Genomic DNA, 1,223 nt, shown 5'->3' with positions numbered 1-1,223 from the left:
CCAATGCCACTGCCTCTGTGAAGCAGCCTGTGACTCTCCAGACTCTGGCAACTGGTCATCCTCTGGGTTCCCACAGCCCCCAGCTCAGTGCCTGGCACACAGGAGGCACTTAATGCAGATCTGTTGATACTACCATCCGGTGAATAAGTGACTACACACTTTATAGCACTTTCCATACACAATGCGTTATGTAAACGACCGTGTTTCCTCCACAGTGGTTTAATAAGGTATTACCCTGGGAGGCGGCCTGTGGATTCGAATCCCAGGACCATTCTACAGCTGTGCGGCCTTGGGCAAGTCACTTGGCCTCTGCGCCTCATCAGCAGAAAGAGCCAACCAAACACATTTCCAGGTGTGACAGCTGGATGAGGCTGCAGCCTGGGCACCGCGCAGTGAGCTCAGGGTCAGTCTCCAGGGCTGAGTCACTGAAGGGACATCTCGGCTCTCAGACTCGTGCCAGCTGCCTGGCACTCTCAACTGCTCCGCCTGCTCCACACCCAGGCCCTCGCCCCAGCTCCCATCACGGCACCCTGTGAGGCCTCACAGGGAGGAGGAACCGAGTCAGCCCTCAGGGTGGCCGATTCTGAGACGCTGCAGCCCCAGCCTCAGGCACCCGCTTGCTTTCCCCCTGGGCTAGACTGCAGAAAGAAATGAAATGCTTGGGGCCAAGGAACTATTCAGCAGTGGGGGTTAACAGGATGGTGCTCCCTCCTGTCTTGTTTGAGCCAAGGAATCTTTTTTCTAAGCAAAATTTTCTGCAATATCTCAAAGCATAAAACGGAGACGAGTCTAAACCATGCGAGGGAGGCCCTGTCTTGGAACCCCAGGGTCCCGGAGAACCCAGTTTGCAGACCACCCGGCCTGACACAAGGGAGCCCACAGCGGGCAGTGCAGCCACACCCCAAGCTCTGAACCCCAGCTCTTGCCAGAGACCTGACTCCCCTGCGCATCATCTGTAAAGCGGGATGACGACAGTCATTCACCCCTAGGTGGTTGCCTCTTAAAGGTGCTGTAAGCTGCAGAGGGCCACGCAAACCCCAAGGGGTGAGGAGACAGCCAAGCCTGCTGGATCCACAGCCAAGTGGCCTCTTGGGCTTAAGACTGCGGGCAAAGCTGGGCGGGCTCAGGGGTCCGCCTCCTCACCATGTTTGGGAAAAAGGCTTCGGCCTTGGGGGTCCCTCGAGAGTCTTTGATGAGCCTGAAGAGCTGCGGGATGTCCACGA

The 1,223-nt window shown here is 57.2% G+C and overlaps 1 protein-coding gene across 1 annotated transcript in view; it reads right to left on the bottom strand.

Annotated features, from left to right (window-relative positions):
- The window catches only part of PADI4 (peptidyl arginine deiminase, type IV), a 28,503-nt gene that overhangs the window by 1,031 nt on the left and 26,249 nt on the right, over window positions 1–1,223 (bottom strand). The window contains exon 17 of the mRNA XM_010830215.1: window positions 1,144–1,206. Within this exon, the coding sequence (XP_010828517.1) occupies window positions 1,144–1,206 (63 nt within the window). The remainder of the gene's footprint in view (window positions 1–1,143; window positions 1,207–1,223) is intronic.

Source organism: Bison bison, unplaced genomic scaffold (assembly GCF_000754665.1).
Source record: "Bison bison bison isolate TAMUID 2011002044 unplaced genomic scaffold, Bison_UMD1.0 scf7180017864516, whole genome shotgun sequence".
NCBI classification, from domain to species: Eukaryota; Metazoa; Chordata; class Mammalia; order Artiodactyla; family Bovidae; genus Bison; species Bison bison.
Note: the sequence above shows the minus strand (reverse complement) of the source record. Positions and strands in the feature narration are given on the sequence as shown.